This window comes from Gymnodraco acuticeps, unplaced genomic scaffold, assembly GCF_902827175.1.
Source record: "Gymnodraco acuticeps unplaced genomic scaffold, fGymAcu1.1, whole genome shotgun sequence".
NCBI lineage: Eukaryota > Metazoa > Chordata > Actinopteri > Perciformes > Bathydraconidae > Gymnodraco > Gymnodraco acuticeps.
In genome coordinates, this window is record NW_022990353.1 from 416,336 (window position 1) to 431,979 (window position 15,644).

Consider the following 15,644-nt stretch of genomic DNA (forward strand, 5'->3'; position numbering starts at 1 on the left):
ATGTTGATGTAGAAGAGACATGAAGAAGAGGGGACACATGTTGATGTAGAAGAGACATGAAGAAGAGGATTTTGCATAACAGGTGACCTTTAAGGTATTACATGTATGTTACTTTAGAGCTTAATTTTCTACCCTTTGTCAGCATGTCACTTGCAGGTGGTTCCTTCACACATTTGTTGACCTCTGTAGTGTTTGTGTAAGTGAGCAACACTCCCTATGATTACATTAATAAAACTCTCCTGGAAAAGAGTGTGTTGTATTTGAAAGGCAGTAGAAAGGGAAACACACACAAGAGGAACAGGGTCTGAAATAATAATAATTATGAATTATTATTGCATTATTGTAATCCAGACCTTCTATGTTCCAGTGTCACCACATAATGAATGTACTCCATTTCCCAGTATTCTCTTCATGCTTTGAAGCTACAGTGAGAGAAACATCATTTTGGGGAGAAGTAAAAGTGTCTCCAGACGAAGTACACTAAGTTTACGTCACTAATCAACTTTTATTTAAGTTAAATGTTTATCTATCACCTGCTAAAATTAAGTATGCAAAAACGCCAATAAAGAAATGTCGTTCAGTAAGGCAAATTGACTATCTCGGATGCAAGCCCTGCTAAAGCTTTCGATCATTAGTTACCATAAGCAACTGGTCATACCAGACCACAACAATAAGTCATATTCACATCAATTCACAGGACGAACCCATCTCTGCCTGCTGCAGGAACCCGTCCCAGTCTGGCGCGGAAACTGGTAGCTCTGTCTGGAAGTGGTTCCAGAACCTAGAGACCGACAGGACACATTAAAAACATTTACAATAGAGTGCTGCAGCGATGACGTATTTTTGGAGGCCGACCCGGAAGTAAGCTGCGCATGGGTTCCCTCGACAAAAAAGCAATTTCTCCATAGGATTTTGGAATATTGTAAAAAATAAGATCTGTGGAAAACGAACCTGTTTGATAAATGCACGTTTTGTTCAGCTGGATAATCTCCACATGTTGACCCTACTTTTATCATTTTAAAAGCAAAATGCTAACGTTATGCTAAAGGAACTACAGCCGAGTACAGCTGGGTCGCACGACTTCAACGTCACGCCAACTTAAGATCCATATTCAAAAATACAGATTCTAAATTGTACAAGTTGAAGTGTTGTTTGAACAGCTTGCAGCAGGCAGGGACTTGCTTTAAAGCAGAACAGGGCAAACTAACTTAGAGGAGTGTTTACGTGTTCGGCGTAATGACGTACAACGGCCTCGACAACTTCTGTAGTCCTATTCAGCCACTCGTTAACAACCTTCATTTTTCAGACACGTAAACTCTTCAAGACTCACCAGTGGGGTCACTGCTGATGTGTTTAATGTCGTAGAACCAAACGTGATCTGTCTCTTACATCTGTGTCAACCACAGAGCTTAAAAACCCATTGACTCTGAGACGAGGGAACAGGAAGTGGTGAAATGCTGACTCACTTCCGGGTTTTAGGACTCGTTCCTGCACCTATAAGTTGGCATGTGTAACTTACTATCTCAGACCTGTGTCTTGTTATGAAAACTTGCGTCATAAGTAGAACAGAAGTGCTCAGAAGTGCAGAAGTAATCGAAAGACTGCTGGGATCTTTCTGGTGTTTTCTGTTTACTTCTGAAATACAATTCAAATGAGACAAAGTGTGTTTACTTGTGATGGTAGATATCCGGGTCTCGGCTTATGTGGTTCTGGAAGCCGATGTACAGATCATCCCATAGACGGCCGTGCAGCACTGCAGATCTCATCACGCTGATCCGGTTTTTGATCTTTAGGGATGAAACCAAGAAAACATTGAAGCTGCATGAACGAAACAGGAACTCTGATGAGTAAAATAATGCGCCTCACAAGAGTCTACGACAGACCGTTCATGGGTTGCAGAGGTGGGACGTATCGAAGTACATTCACTCAAGTACTATTTTGTCATACTTGTACTTTACTTGAGTATTTCCACTTAATGCTACTTTATACTTTTACTCCCCTTACATTTTGGAACATCAAGTGTCCTTTTTACTCCACTACATTTACTAACAACAAAAGTTCCCAGCTACTGTTTACATATAAAACACATGACGTTTTTAAATGATATCCTGCAGTACCTTATTACATATTTATTACAAAACAAACTTAAACTGTCTTAATAATGTCCTACATGTATTTGTAAGCAATACAAATAACGAATCTCTTAAAGGTGGGGTAGCTAATTCACTTCAGAAACACTTTGTTATATTCCATGGAATGCTCTTAACATCCCGATAGCAATGAATATCTTAAATGATTTGACAATAAATACATAAAACATATCATCTGTGGAAGCCGTGGCGCTGTAAAAAGCACGACCAATCATCTGAGCAGGCTAAAGTAACTGGATGGCCTACCTGCCTGTCAGCCTTCCATCTGTGCACAAACTTATCTCGTGCCCTCATTGGTCATGTGCGCGTTCCTGTGTGTTGGAGGAGGGGCTCTGTGAGGAAGTCTGAAGGAAGGGGAAGATTTGTTTCCGGCTGCGTAGTTTCAAATTCTAGCGCACTCGAGCTGGTTTCTCCATTCTTACCTACCCTACATTTAATATTCCATACAAATATAATACTTTCAAAACGGCCATGGTGCATGTGTACTTTGGATACTTTAAGTACATTTAGCTGGCTATATTTCTATTTAAGTAGCATTTTGAATATCGGACTTTCAGTTGTCATGAAGTATTTTCAGACCAAAGTATTTATACTTTTACTTAAGTAAAGGATCTAAGTGCTTCTTCCACCTCTGCTGGGTTGATGAGCATTGAGCTGGATTTCTTTGTAAATGACTTAAGATGATTTTTTGTGTATTAGAGTATTTCCTATGTCTATGTTTTATTATCTTTTCTTTTTAATAACTGATTTTAAATGCCATTTTCTTTCGTTTTTTGTAAAGCACTTTGAATTGCCTTGTGTTGAAAGGTGCTATATAAATAAACTTGCCTTGCCAATGTCTCACCTCAATGTAGAAGTGCTCTCTGCCAGGCCTGGCGGTGGGAAAGGACAGATCCAAAAAGTCCACCAAGTAGTCGTAGCCACCAGCATGGGGTTCAAAGTTGTCCTTTGTCTCGATCACCTTATATATTTGTGTGAAAAAATGTGCTCCGGATCAAAAACGCATCAACAAGCAACAGCAAGAAAGGACAAGAGGGCTAGCTAGTTTCTGTTGATCTGGTTATTAGCCATGCTAGCGGCATCTCGATAAAATATAATATAATAAATGATCTCAGGCATTATTTAAGATTGCCAGCAAATCATTAACCCACATTTCAACACGTATTTCCAAATATGCTGCACATTTAAATGTAATTTTGTTTATTGGTAATAAGCTAATGTTAGCATGCTCAAAATGCTAAGCTAAGATGGTGAACATGATTACTTTACAACGCTCAGGAAGGTTTTGCAAAAGTATTTGCGATTCTACAAAAGAACAGAAAGAGGGTCTTCTATGTCAAGTTTATATTTACCCGCATGACAAGGTTGTAGTTTTTAAAGCCTGCCCAGGAGTAATAGAATTGGATCCAGCTTTTATGTTTGAATATCTCAGAGCCGATGGCGCCGTTTAGTTCATTCAAGTACAAGTCGAAATCCCATTTGTCCTTGTAGATTTGTGCATTAGCCGGGGGATCAGTGATGGCCGCTCTGTGTTTGGTTGTGTAATGAAAGAAATAAACACATACAAAGAAGGTGAATTTATGATGGGTCTCCATGTGTGTAGTTTAAATTATCATATTAATCTTAAACCTATTTTGTAATCTGGGCATGATTCCTATTCTCTTTTCTCAAAAGTACTTTTTCTAAATAATGCTTTGAGTTCAGACAGGGGTAGACAAAAGCGTTTTTAACAGTGACAAATGTACGTTTTTGTGAGTTAGAAGAAACAACTGTGACTGGCAAATGTTCTAAACCATAGTTAGCTAGCTTTTAATGCTAACTGCTAATATCAAGTCTAAAAAATGTACCAAGAAAAGGACAGCCGTAGCTAGCTAGCTTATTAATGCTAACTCTGTAAGATTGTTTGAAAGTGCTGTAAGACATTCATTTAAAAACAAGAATCATGTTAATGGAATTTGCTTGTAGAATAATGTGTTGTCACACACACACACACACACACACACACACACACACACACACATACATCACTTCAGGGGACATTACATTGACTTACATGCATTTCCTGGAGACTTATCCTAACCTTAACCATAACCAACACATGCCTAACCCTCACCCATAACCTAACCCTTACCCTAATCCTAAACCTAACCAAGTCTTCACCCTAAAATTAATGATTCCCTCATGGGGACCTCCAATTTGTCCCCATAAGGGAAGCCAGTCCCCACACGCGACTATGTAAACAGATTTAGGTCCCCACAAGTATATTAATGCTAGACCACACACACACACACACACACACACACACACACACACACACACACACACACACACACACACACACACACACACACACACACACTAAAGCGTTGTCAACCTGTTAGTGGGGTCTCTCAGAGCGAGGCCGAGGTCCAGCACACTGCCTGGTTTGGGCGTCCATGTTTTGATGTCTGGTGCAACTTTATTGATCAGCGCGTTGAGGTTCTCTGCACTGTTCTTGATGTTTGTTTCCCTAATGGATCTGTATGCACAGAACACAGTAGAGACTTATGAAGACGGATGAACAATGGAGATATCTAAAAGTATTTCTTAGTGTCTCCTATCATTTGAATTTAAGAGCGCACCTTTGGCAAAACGCCCTTAAAATATGACTGTGACTTAAATTAAATCATTATTGGGTAAATTGATCGTCTGACTTTTTAGGATTAAATCACATAAAACAAATAAAAACACTTATTTAATAATACACACTTTCCTTTGACGTTCTACTGGATCATGTCATTTCCTGCACACCCTACCAGCTAATCCATTCTCTTTCCTGTTGTTGTGAAAGAAGGCATTTACAACTGCAAACAGATTTAATTACAATACAGTTTTAAAATATATATTATTCTGAAATAGGCCACCTCAGACATCATGTGGTGCAATGTCAAAAGGACCGCTTTTCTTTAGGTAAATTATTCACAGATATGATTGGTATACTACATATGATATACTCGCAAATCATTCTTATTGGGACTTGGCTTGGGAACCAAAGGGTCGCCTGTTTAATTCTCCGGACAGACCAAAGTGTGGGCTGTTACTTGGAGAGAAAATTATCATTCACGTTTATTTCATTTGCTTCTTTCCATCTTATCCAGATATAAATGATTAACTTCCTGAATTTGTAATCACATGATGGCCAACGTTTTCTGGAAACAGGGTCTGGGTCAACTTATCATCGTCTCTCCTACTTTTGATTCACATAGATCTCTCCAAGCTAAACTCCACATTAACTAAGTCTGATTTAGAGCTAAACATATCATCTTCATTTTTCAACCAATGAAAAATAATGAGCTTTTAAACCCATGTCTTATTTATCATCCACTAGTATTCCTCTAAGAAATCTGAGCAAGTTCTACCTGTCTGATGGATGAGCTTCCACGAAATAGCCAGCGAACGGGCAGTAGATCTTGGGCTCCAGGGACTTCACCAGCGCAGATTTGTAATTCAGCAGCTTCACCCTTTCGTTTTTGATAAAAGTTTCCTTCCAGGAATCTGGTGACAAACATGAGGGCATCACGGTTATTTTCTGCATTGCGGGGCTAACTAAACATAATGTGGCCATGGGTGAACGAACACTAACAGCACTCATTTTGGGGAGGATTTGAACACATTTTTCTTACCCCTGTTCCCAACTTATGGGAGGCTGCCTGCCTTCTTGTAAACTACGCTGCAGCTTCAAATACGATGCAAATATAAACACACAAATGCACAAAAAACACAAGCAAATGAAAAAACATAACCACCAACTTGACAACACATGCGCTTTCTGAATGCTGCTGTGCATGTGTTGTCCAGTTAGTGAATATATTTCTTGTGTTTTGCCACATTTGTGTTTTTAAATTTGTAGCGTTTTTGAAACTGAAGCGTGTTTCTGCTCATGGAAATGTTTGGGCCGTAGTTGATAAGTGGTTGAAAGACAAAAGGCTCTCTTTTCCCCGTGCTTTTCCCGTTTAGTTCCGTTAGTGCCCGGAATTTTGCGTTCACACCAAAAAGAGAACTTAGTTCCGAGAACTTTTACCCCCATTTTTAGTGCCTGCTAGAGAGGTGGGACTTTTATGGGAGAAAAAAGAACCAATTTTGATTGGCTGGGCGGATTACAAACCACGCCCCGTAAAACTCTGAAAAGGTTTGTGAAGCCGCCATTGTATTTGCTGGCATTATCATTATTAGCATTAGCATTAGCCCCGTGCACCAACGCAGAGAGACTAACTTATGGCAACACGAAAAAAAACATGGGAGCGGTGGAGATGAGGAGGTGTCGGCGTTCTGGCGATTTACTCTGAAGGCTTCAGTAGAAGCTGCTGGGAGTCCCAGCAGCTTCTACTGAAGCCAGTCCCCAACTCCGGGGACTTCCGGCCGGGGACTTCGGGTGGCAGTATACGCCGTGAAGTGGTTTGCGGCCTGCCAGTAAACCCAAAGCAGAAGAAGTGACGTCAGCGGCTTCATTTGCGTAATCTTCCCTCAGGGAACTTATTCCGGTGTGAACGCGATCTGTATTTAGTTCCATGGGGGTACTAAGTGCCGGGAACTAAGTACGGCAAAGTACTTGGTGTGAAAGCGACTAAGGACAGGATACCTATATCATATTTCTGTCATGGTTTTAGATTTGTGTTGCCATTGTCCACCTTTTTATTTTGAAAGGTTTTTGCTCCGTGTGTCTTGTCTGGTCCTACTTCCTGTGTTTGCCTTCCTGACTTTAGTTTCCCTCCTGTGTGATTGTGTTCACCTGCCCCCCCCCCCTGTGTTTCACCTCCCCTCTCCAGTTGTGTCTTGTCTTGAGATTACCCTTCTATGTATTTAGTCTTGCTTTCCCTTGTGTTCCTTGTCCGATCGTCGTCAATGTAATCTGCATGTTCCTGACCGTGAGTTTGTTCTTGTTCCTTGTGCCTTGACCTTGTTTCACTCGGTTAGTTTTTCTTTGTTTTGTTTTCAGTTTTTGAATAAAGCTTGCTTATTGTTACAACCTGGACCCCTGTCTGTGTTATTTTACCCAAACCTGAAAATATCGCACGGAGACAGACAAAGAAAGAAACAGACAGATCCTACGGGGCTTTAGGTTTTAATAACAGGGCATCCCCCTGTCTTGTGTCTTTGTTGGAGATCTACCTTATCATGTTTCTCTACTTATTCGGAGCATAATAGTTGCCTATTGAAGATTCAAGTAGTTATAGAAATGTAACATGTAATGAGTCTCACCTGTGTATTTCCCCCCAAAGAAGGTCATGGGGAATCCAGATGCTCCTCCAGCAAAGTCACTCATCATTAAGTCCACATTGTTGGGTAACTTGCCTCCATTTGGCCTGGTGCAGTCCACAGTGTTCAGGATCATGTGACCTAAAACAGAAACACAATTATTTGATTGCTTTTGATTCATAACACTGTTATTACACCCATAGTATATCCATGTTACACTGTTAGACCTATATTACACCCATGTAACACCGTTCTTACACTGGTATAACACCCACTTTACACATGGACACAGCCTGTCAAATGTCACAGGATAGTGGATACAGACACCATTTAAGGGTTATCTTATGGAAGTCATGCATCTCTTGTAAAAACATTACAAATTGAAAACAAAAATGCACCTTTATATTCAACAATGAGGCAGGTGTCAAGTTCGGGGTGCACACCGTCCATCAGGATCATGAATCTTAGGTGTTCGTTCACCTGAAGCAGACCAAGGGACAGTGTAGTGAACAATTAGCGGAGTCTATTCATTATTATTCCATTATAACAGCCTATATTCACACATATTTTATAAAAGTATTTGTCATTACATTTTGCCAGACTCCAAAAGGAACAACATTGATGTTGGTCAGTGGGACTTGGCTTTGCTCCAAATACCTGTTGTATCAAAGAACAAAAGGGGCATTAAAACACATTTAAAGAAAAGTATTATTTTAAGTAACAGATGTAATGAATTAAAGGTGGGGTAGGTAATTTTGGAGAAACCAGCTCGAGTGCGCTATAATTTGAAAATACACAGCCGGAAAAAATCTGCCATTTCCACTTCCTCCTCCAACACACACGAACGCGCACATGACCAATGAGGGCACGAGATAAGTTTGTGCACAGATGGAAGGCTGACAGGCAGGTAGGCCATCCAGTTAATTTAGCTACTTAAGATATTCATTGCTATCGGGACGTTAAGAGCATGCCATGGAATATATCAAAAAGTGTATCTCGAGCCGGTTTCTCAAACATACCTACCCCACCTTTAAAGCGAGCTCAAAGACTGTACTAACCAGAAGACAGGTCTCGACGTGTCCCCAACATAAATGGGTACATCTGGCCTCCTCTTTGCCAAGTCTTTCAATGTTGGGTAACTACAAAAGAAAGGACAGTTCAAATCACAGATATACATAAAGCTCGGGAGAAATGACCACTGCAAAATCTATTGAAAGAATACAGAGTTATTGGCAAAGTCCTAATCACAATTTATACAAAATTGCTAGTAAAACCTCCTCTCTGAATAGTCTTTTGGTAACTAGAAAAGACAGGACAGGTCAGTGACAGAAAAAGAAGACTATTTCGCACCATGTTTCTGTTAGTAAAAAACAATAATAATTGAATGACGTTATGATAACCAGCTATTAATGCTTATTTTTATCTATTTATCTAAACCCCTTTTGCGGGTTATAAAACTGAAAATTAATGAAATGTATCATATCAACACATTTCACATAACTGTATTAGGTTAGTTGAAAGCAATAATATTAAGATGAAACAAATATGTTTTTATTTAAACGTAATATTATTGCTTTCAACTAACCTAATACAGTTATGTGAAATCTGTTGACGTAATACATTTAATTAAAGACGACGGTTCAGTTTTTTCAGTGCAGGTACCCTTACCCGGTGCTCTATATATATCTATACTTCAACATTTCACTACTTATCAATCATTTATTTACTAAGTCTCTATAATTGGCTGCACATTGAGAAACTAAACTAAAATGTTTTTACAAGTGATAAGAACAGGATAATATTCAGCCCCCTTTAGGTCCTGGGGGCATTTATATAGTAAACTATGCTTATATGTCCCCCCCCATAGTGGGCCTGCGAACATTATGATTTGTGTGGAAACATTTCATTATTAAGATTTTTTTTTAATTTGAACCTCTTTTCCTTTCTCTTTCTTGATCCTCCTTACCAACGGTCATTACAGTCCTTGACGGCGGTCTGTTCTACTGGATTAACAACGTGTCACATGTTCTGAGTTGACCAATCAGAACTTTATTTAGCCTCCGTATTGTTTATGGTTGAATGTGGGCCGCGAAAAAAGAATAGATTCTTAAGTGGGCCCTGAGTTGAAAAAGGTTGGGAACCGCTGATATACGGTATAAGTTCAATTTAAAGGTTGCCTATTATGCAAAATCCACTTCTTCATGTCTCTTCTACATCAACATGTGTCCCCTCTTCTTCATGTCTCTTCTACATCAACATGTGTCCCCTCTTCTTCATGTCTCTTCTACATCAACATGTGTCCCCCTCTTCTTCATGTCTCTTCTACATCAACATGTGTCCCCTCTTCTTCATGTCTCTTCTACATCAACATGTGTCCCCTCTTCTTCATGTCTCTTTTACATCAACATGTGTCCCCTCTTCTTCATGTCTCTTCTACATCAACATGTGTCCCCTCTTCTTCATGTCTCTTCTACATCAACATGTGTCCCCTCTTCTTCATGTCTCTTCTACATCAACATGTGTCCCCTCTTCTTCATGTCTCTTCTACATCAACATGTGTCCCCTCTTCTTCATGTCTCTTCTACATCAACATGTGTCCCCTCTTCTTCATGTCTCTCTACATCAACATTTGTCCCCTCTTCTTCATGTCTCTTCTACATCAACATGTGTCCCCACTTCTTCATGTCTCTTCTACATCAGCATGTGTCCCCTCTTCTTCATGTCTCTTTTACATCAGCATGTGTCCCCTCTTCTTCATGTTTCTTCTACATCAACATGTGTCCCCTCTTCTTCATGTCTCTTCTACATCAACATGTGTCCCCTCTTCTTCATGTCTCTTCTACATCAACATGTGTCCCCTCTTCTCCATGTCTCTTCTACATCAACATGTGTCCCCTCTTCTTCATGTCTCTTCTACATCAACATGTGTCCCCTCTTCTTCATGTCTCTTCTACATCAACATGTGTCCCCTCTTCTTCATGTCTCTTCTACATCAGCATGTGTCCCCTCTTCTTCATGTTTCTTCTACATCAACATGTGTCCCCTCTTCTTCATGTCTCTTCTACATCAACATGTGTCCCCTCTTCTTCATGTCTCTTCTACATCAGCATGTGTCCCCTCTTCTTCATGTTTCTTCTACATCAACATGTGTCCCCTCTTCTTCATGTCTCTTCTACATCAACATGTGTCCCCTCTTCTTCATGTCTCTACTACATCAACATGTGTCCCCTCTTCTTCATGTCTCTTTTACATCAACATGTGTCCCCTCTTCTTCATGTCTCTTCTACATCAACATGTGTCCCCACTTCTTCATGTCTCTTCTACATCAACATGTGTCCCCTCTTCTTCATGTCTCTTCTACATCAACATGTGTCCCCTCTTCTTCATGTCTCTTCTACATCAACATGTGTCCCCTCTTCTTCATGTCTCTTCTACATCAACATGTGTCCCCTCTGTGGAAAGAGACTCTGAAAGTTTCAGGAACAAAGATTCTCTCTCTTTTTGATCCAGTTCTATAAAAACCTGTCTGAAAATGAGCTGATCAGATTTTGGACACTTGATGATGTCATAACGATGTTTTGTCTTGTGTAACCATTAGCCAATCAGCAACCAAGGTAACCCCCCCCCCCCCTTATCACCTGAATCTCCTCCTAGAGCACCATTGAGTTATTTGTAACCAAATGTCTCTCAGAGGGGCGTGGGGAGGGGCTCCTTATTTTCATCTAAAGTAACAGACAGAGAATCAGCACTTTGGAAACAGGGCTGAAACAGAGGGGATTATGGGTAATGCTGCAATGATCTGTTTGGTGTTTCAGCCAATCAGAGACATGTTCTGTATATATCTGAGACCTGTAATATATTGATGAAAAAGAGTATAATAGTATAATAGTACAATAGGGGACCTTTAACTCCTTTTTAAGGAGTTATTATAAAAGGTGACGACAGTGGAAGAGTTTACCTGAGGTGGTCGGAGTGCATGTGGCTGATGTAGATGAGATCTGCAGAGCACAGTCTGTCCATGGCGTCTGCTGGAGGCTCGTGGAGGAGCCACCATCCTCGGGCAAAAGCAGGACCCTTTAACCACGGATCGAACATGAAGCGAGTCTCCCCAAACTGCAGCTCCATGCAGGCGTGGGTGATGTACGTCACCTGTGGGGTGTTTAAAACATGCTTTATAGGGTAATTTATATGGTAGGGTAAGGGTTTTTAAGACAAGATAGAAGGGAACAGAGATTTAGCAAAAACATCACTGAAGAGAAAAACATGCTCAAGACTCTCTAAGGTACATGTTATCTAGGACTTAAAGGTGGGGTAGGTACTTTTGGAGAACCAGCTGGAGTGCGCTAGAATTTGAAAATACACAGCCGGAAAAAATCTGCCACTTCCTTACAGAGCCCCTCCTCCAACACACACGAACGCGCACATTACCAATGAGGGCACGAGATAAGTTTGTGCACAAACAGTGGCGGAGCTGGGGGGTGGCCGTGGTCACCCTCACCACGGGGGCCCAAACAATTTTAGAACATAAAGAAAAAACAATTTTAAGTAACCTTTCACCTTTCATCAACAATTAATTTAATAATAACATTAATAGGACGTTATATTGATAATGTACTCACTAAACTTACAATTAATTTAACTTATTTTCTTCCAAAAGTTAATTATCCTAAGCCTCTAGTTTGTACACCCCCTTCTATTTACATGTAATGGTTTGATCCTGCCTCCAAACGCGGTGCAGCATCGCCGGCACTTTCTAGCAGAGAGTGAGAGCATGTGAGGAGCAGGGATGCTAGTACTTACGTGTGTAGTTGTATACCATGTCTCAACGACTAACAAAGTCAGGCTTTCCAAAGAGAAAAGAAAGGAGAGAAAGACAATAGAGGGCGACAGTATGTCACCCAGTTTTTCAAAGAAAAGGTAGGTGTGGTCCATGAGTGGTGGAAATGTGCTAAGCGTAGTCCATTGTAAATAATAATTATGTTTTTATTTTACTAAGCTGATATTAAGTACTGTTAATATCTATACAGGTTTTTAATTGCACTGCTCTTTTAGCTGACATTTAATAAATGCAGGTACATGTTTAGCAGCTATCCATACTAAATCAGTTGTCCCTCCCCCTGGTGCCAGGACCAACGGATCCATCTCTAGGCTCAGCAGCCCTGTCCCCCCATAAGGCTGAACCTGAACCAGCTTTTCTCCCAACTGAAGGAGGTGAGCAGCATTGTGTTGAATGCCACTTAACTTATCTGAAGGGAGACTGGAATACAAAATATATACATATATCAAAACAAAAAGCTAACATCTAGTTTCAATTACACATTTCAAACAACATTTTCCCACATATTTAAGTTATATTTATTTGAATTTATGCATTCATGTTGAGAATGTTCCATTCAAAAATGTTATTTAAAATGCATTTAAACCATAAAAGATGACTAGTGAGATCTAATGGCTAGGACGCACTGTTTACCCAGCTGGTCTGGCCCGGTCCCCCCTATTTCATAAATGAGGGCCTATAGGCCCCTTGTCATGTCTACCGATATCTGGTTTTCTTATGTCTGTTTGTTTTTATCTGTGTCTATGTTGTTGTTAGTGATGTATTGTCTTAACTTTTTAAATGCCTCTATGATGTGCTGCAACCCATTTTCCCCTCGGGGACTATAAACGAATACTACTATACTACTATTGTCAGGAATGTTAGTCTTATATCAAATAGTGAATTCTACTGCAGCAGAATGTTGTACGTCTGCACAGTGTTATATTTTCACAGCTCACTGTCAGTAAATACTGTGCAGTTAGTATTGGACTACAAGATAGATGCAAGCCTGTACAGGTAGAGTAATTTAAAGCATAAATGAGTCGGTTGGGTTCTGGAGGTGTGGTTACAGCAATTGTGCTTGGTTGGCGTGGCCTGGGCCTGGTGGTGGGGCTCAATGTGATATATTTCCATGGGGCCCAAAATCCCTGGCGTGTATGGCCAGAGGGCAGGACCTATAACACATTACTACCTAATAGCATTGTGAGGCTGAACAAAAGGACCTTTTGACTATGTAAATGTTGTCTTTTAAAAAAACAAAACATTACTGACTTTTTTAGGATAGCTTAAAGTAATGTTGTAAAATTACAACCGGGGGCCTTACAGGGTTAAGGGATATTGTTTATTGTTATTTACTTTAAGATGTTTATTATTAACCAATAATTTACTTTAAGATGTTTATTCTTAACCTATCATTTAATTTAAAAACTCTTATTTAAATGATGTGTGTGTGTGTCTCTGTATTCCTGATGATACACTGAGAGAATGAGCTCATAGGGCTGCTGATCACCATAAGCTAAACAGTCTGTATATTGCATTACATTTGTATAATGTAAGCTTCGTTGTTACTTGGCCTGCGGGAATACAAAAACAATTGTTAGATATACTGAATATTATTTGATCTATTCCACCACTTAATCCCAAATAATGTAGAGGTGTGTTGTAGGTGCCTTAAATAACCCCTTATTTTCTAGTCAGATGTATTATTATGTTCATATAATATTGATTTCAATGCCACCCCAAAATGATCACTGGTTCCATCCTGGCCACCCCACTGAAAATGTCCTGGCTCCGCCACTGTGCACAGATGGAGGGCTGACAGGCAGGTAGGCCATCCAGTTACTTTAGCCGGGCCGGCTCAGATGATTGGTCCATGCTTTTTACAGCGCCACGGCTTCCACAGATGACATTTTTTTTATGGATTTTTTGTCAAAGCACTTAAGATATTCATTGCTATCAGGATGTTAAGAGCATTCCATGGAATATAACAAAGTGTATCTCGAGCCGGTTTCTCAAACTTACCTACCCCACCTTTAAGGACTTTAATTTAAGGATTGTGCAGAAAGGAGGTCTTCAGTTTAACCCTATTAAAACGTGAGACCCTGTATCTCCAATTTGATGGAAACAATTCATATTCGCTGTTCTTGACATGGTTGGTGTCAGAGCTGATGTCAATATGTTGTTATGGCTGAATCATAGAGTCAAAATGGATGAAAGAGAAGGATGAAAGGAATATAAAAGGTTAGAAAACTGTCAAAAGAACTATAATTTCACGGGAAGACTGTAACTTTTATTCATGTACCTGGGTTATTCATTTTTGTAAAGCACTTTGAATTGCCTTGGGAACAAACCTTCACTTCTCCTTCCTGGAGCTCCTCGGGCTCTCGAGGGTCCGCCAGCCAGGGGTCGTCGGGGCTCAACTCAACCAACTGAAGCCCCCCATCATCCAAAATCTCTACTTCTGTAAATGAGGTAATACACACATGCTCAGCTGGTGAGGGTCAGAATCACTGTCTAACACACAGGGGAGCAGTGAAGTAACTAGTAAGTAGATTTACTCAAGTACTGCACTTAAGTTCACATAGTACATTTTCAGTCAAAGTATATTCTACTCCACTACAGTTCAGAGGTAAATTGTGTACTTCGACTCCACTTCATGTATTTAATACTTTTAGTTACTTCACAGATGTGGATGAATGATGTGAAATATAACCAAGTGTTAAATCAGACTTTAGTTCCACCTGGAGTAAATCCACCAGCTACCCTGCAGTATACAAAGTCATTCAAACTAGCTGCACCTTCACCAGCTTTGAGAACACTTTCATGATCAATCATTATAAAACATATCATATATATTATTCTGAAATGGACCAATCTGCACAACGACTACTTTTACTGTCGCTACTTTCACTATATTTTGATGAGAATACTTTCTACTTTTACTTGAGGAACATTTTGAATGCAGGACTTTTACTGTAACAGAGTATTCCTACACTCTGGTACTTCTACTTTTACTCAAGTACAAGATCTGAGTACTTCTACTTTTACTCAAGTACAAGATCTGAGTACTTCTACTTTTACTCAAGTACAAGACCTGAGTACTTCTACTTTTACTCAAGTACACGATCTGAGTACTTCTACTTTTACTCAAGTAGAAGATCTGAGTACTTCTACTTTTACTCAAGTACATATCTGCATACTTCTACTTTTACTCAAGTACAAGACCTGAGTACTTCTACTTTTACTAAAGTACAAGACCTGAGTACTTCTACTTTTACTCAAGTACAAGATCCGAGAACTTCTATTTTTACTTAAGTACAAGATCTGAGTACTTCTTCCACCTCTGTCTAACACTGGGTAGCCCTACATGTTGAACTAAGCTCCAGGAGTCACAATAAACATGTGTTCAAAGTTAGTAATTCAAACTAAACTTACTGGTTATG

The 15,644-nt window shown here is 39.9% G+C and overlaps 1 protein-coding gene across 1 annotated transcript in view; it reads right to left on the reverse strand.

Annotated features, from left to right (window-relative positions):
• Nucleotides 1–15,644, reverse strand: part of LOC117551235 (cytidine monophosphate-N-acetylneuraminic acid hydroxylase-like) — a 23,072-nt gene continuing 7,428 nt past the window's right edge. The window contains exons 3-14 of the mRNA XM_034224012.1: nucleotides 14,553–14,662; nucleotides 11,344–11,534; nucleotides 8,444–8,524; nucleotides 7,976–8,042; nucleotides 7,784–7,865; nucleotides 7,389–7,526; nucleotides 5,549–5,684; nucleotides 4,525–4,668; nucleotides 3,503–3,677; nucleotides 2,995–3,111; nucleotides 1,672–1,787; nucleotides 1–781 (exon numbers count right to left, since the gene is read on the reverse strand). Coding sequence (XP_034079903.1) covers nucleotides 682–781; nucleotides 1,672–1,787; nucleotides 2,995–3,111; nucleotides 3,503–3,677; nucleotides 4,525–4,668; nucleotides 5,549–5,684; nucleotides 7,389–7,526; nucleotides 7,784–7,865; nucleotides 7,976–8,042; nucleotides 8,444–8,524; nucleotides 11,344–11,534; nucleotides 14,553–14,662 — 1,457 coding nt within the window. The 3' untranslated portion in view covers nucleotides 1–681. The remainder of the gene's footprint in view (nucleotides 782–1,671; nucleotides 1,788–2,994; nucleotides 3,112–3,502; nucleotides 3,678–4,524; nucleotides 4,669–5,548; nucleotides 5,685–7,388; nucleotides 7,527–7,783; nucleotides 7,866–7,975; nucleotides 8,043–8,443; nucleotides 8,525–11,343; nucleotides 11,535–14,552; nucleotides 14,663–15,644) is intronic.